Below are 1,266 nucleotides of genomic sequence, written 5' to 3' on the forward strand. Positions count from 1 at the left end.
AGCACTCTAACATCTACGTCAATGCTCATCGCACCCAACGTAACCTGCCGTACCTCGGAGGTGACTATTCACATTCCTCATATTAGGCGAGCCATGCTGACCGTATGAGTTTAGTCGTAGAACAAAGGACTTCGTTCTGACGATGAATACAAGAAGTCAATATCTTCTGTTGCAATTTCTCTACCCCTGATACCACAATACCACCCACATCTCCAATGACACAATAATTTACAAGAAGATAATGTTGCATCAGCATGTAGTGGTGCATGGACGTGGGTGAAGATGGGGCATTGCATGCAGTTGATGCAAGTGTGTTGAAGTCGACTGATAGGAGCTGCTGTTCGCTGATTGGCAGAAGCAACACTCACGCATCCACGATCACTATATAAGTTGATAGATGTTGAATTGTAGCACAGTGAAATCGGTCGCTTCATGGAACTCTCCAAAGTCAGTCTCGTCTTCTTACTTATTGCCCTCGTGTTTGCCCATGCTTGTAAACATAGCCCACCACCGACAACCACCGCAGCTCCAACTACTACACGCGCAACCACCACAGCTCCAACTACTACACGCGCAACCACCACAGCTCCAACTACTACACGGGCAACTACCACAGCTCCGAGGACTACAGCGACTACCACCACCAGACGACCATCCACAACTGCAACTACTAGACCAACTACGACTACTGCACCACTGAAGACGACTTCACCAACAGCAACTTCTACGATGCAAGCCACCAGTGAGATGACCACCCCACAAATGTCCCTCCTTTCACCATCTACTCCACTTCACCTCCTCACCTCCCTCCTTCTCTTCCTCACCTCCTATTTGCTTCTCTAATCCCCACCGCATTTCACTTCTCTTGTACTTTTTACTTCCTATTTTTCTATTCTTGTCATTTGGTTCGGCTCCATTTATCCCATAAAGATTTACTCCTTACTCATTTTTGGGATTTTAATAGGAGACAATTTTGACAACAGTAGGCAGCATTCGGTAGTTGTTATGAAACAGGAGGTAATGGACATCGAATGACGAGCGATGAGCGTTTCGATGGCAGTCGCAAATTTTGATACTGACTGGATTAGTGAGGGTGGTGGAGGAGAATGAGGAGGTAGAGACAGAAGAGGGTAGGTGATCGTAGGCTGCCGTGGGAAAGAATGCTCAACGGGGGAATGGGATTTCTATGTCAGCAACATTTCTGATTGCCTCGATGGTGGTTGTAGAGATAGTGGCTGTTAGACGAGAAGATGTTAGGGAATTCAC

General features: G+C 46.8%; 1 protein-coding gene across 1 annotated transcript; it reads right to left on the bottom strand. All coding sequences in view use genetic code 11, as the record gives it.

The window, feature by feature from the left end:
- Positions 1-110: 110 nt before the first annotated feature.
- On the bottom strand, positions 111-434 carry EGR_11292 (hypothetical protein; the record flags this gene model as incomplete). The annotated part of the gene is made up of 1 exon (XM_024500533.1): positions 111-434. The coding sequence occupies one exon, from the start codon at positions 432-434 to the stop codon at positions 111-113; it is 324 nt and encodes a 107-aa protein (XP_024345053.1).
- Between the last annotated feature and the right edge of the window lie 832 nt (positions 435-1,266).

The sequence above is a fragment of the Echinococcus granulosus genome (assembly GCF_000524195.1).
Source record: "Echinococcus granulosus chromosome Unknown EG_S00756, whole genome shotgun sequence".
Taxonomy (NCBI): domain Eukaryota; kingdom Metazoa; phylum Platyhelminthes; class Cestoda; order Cyclophyllidea; family Taeniidae; genus Echinococcus; species Echinococcus granulosus.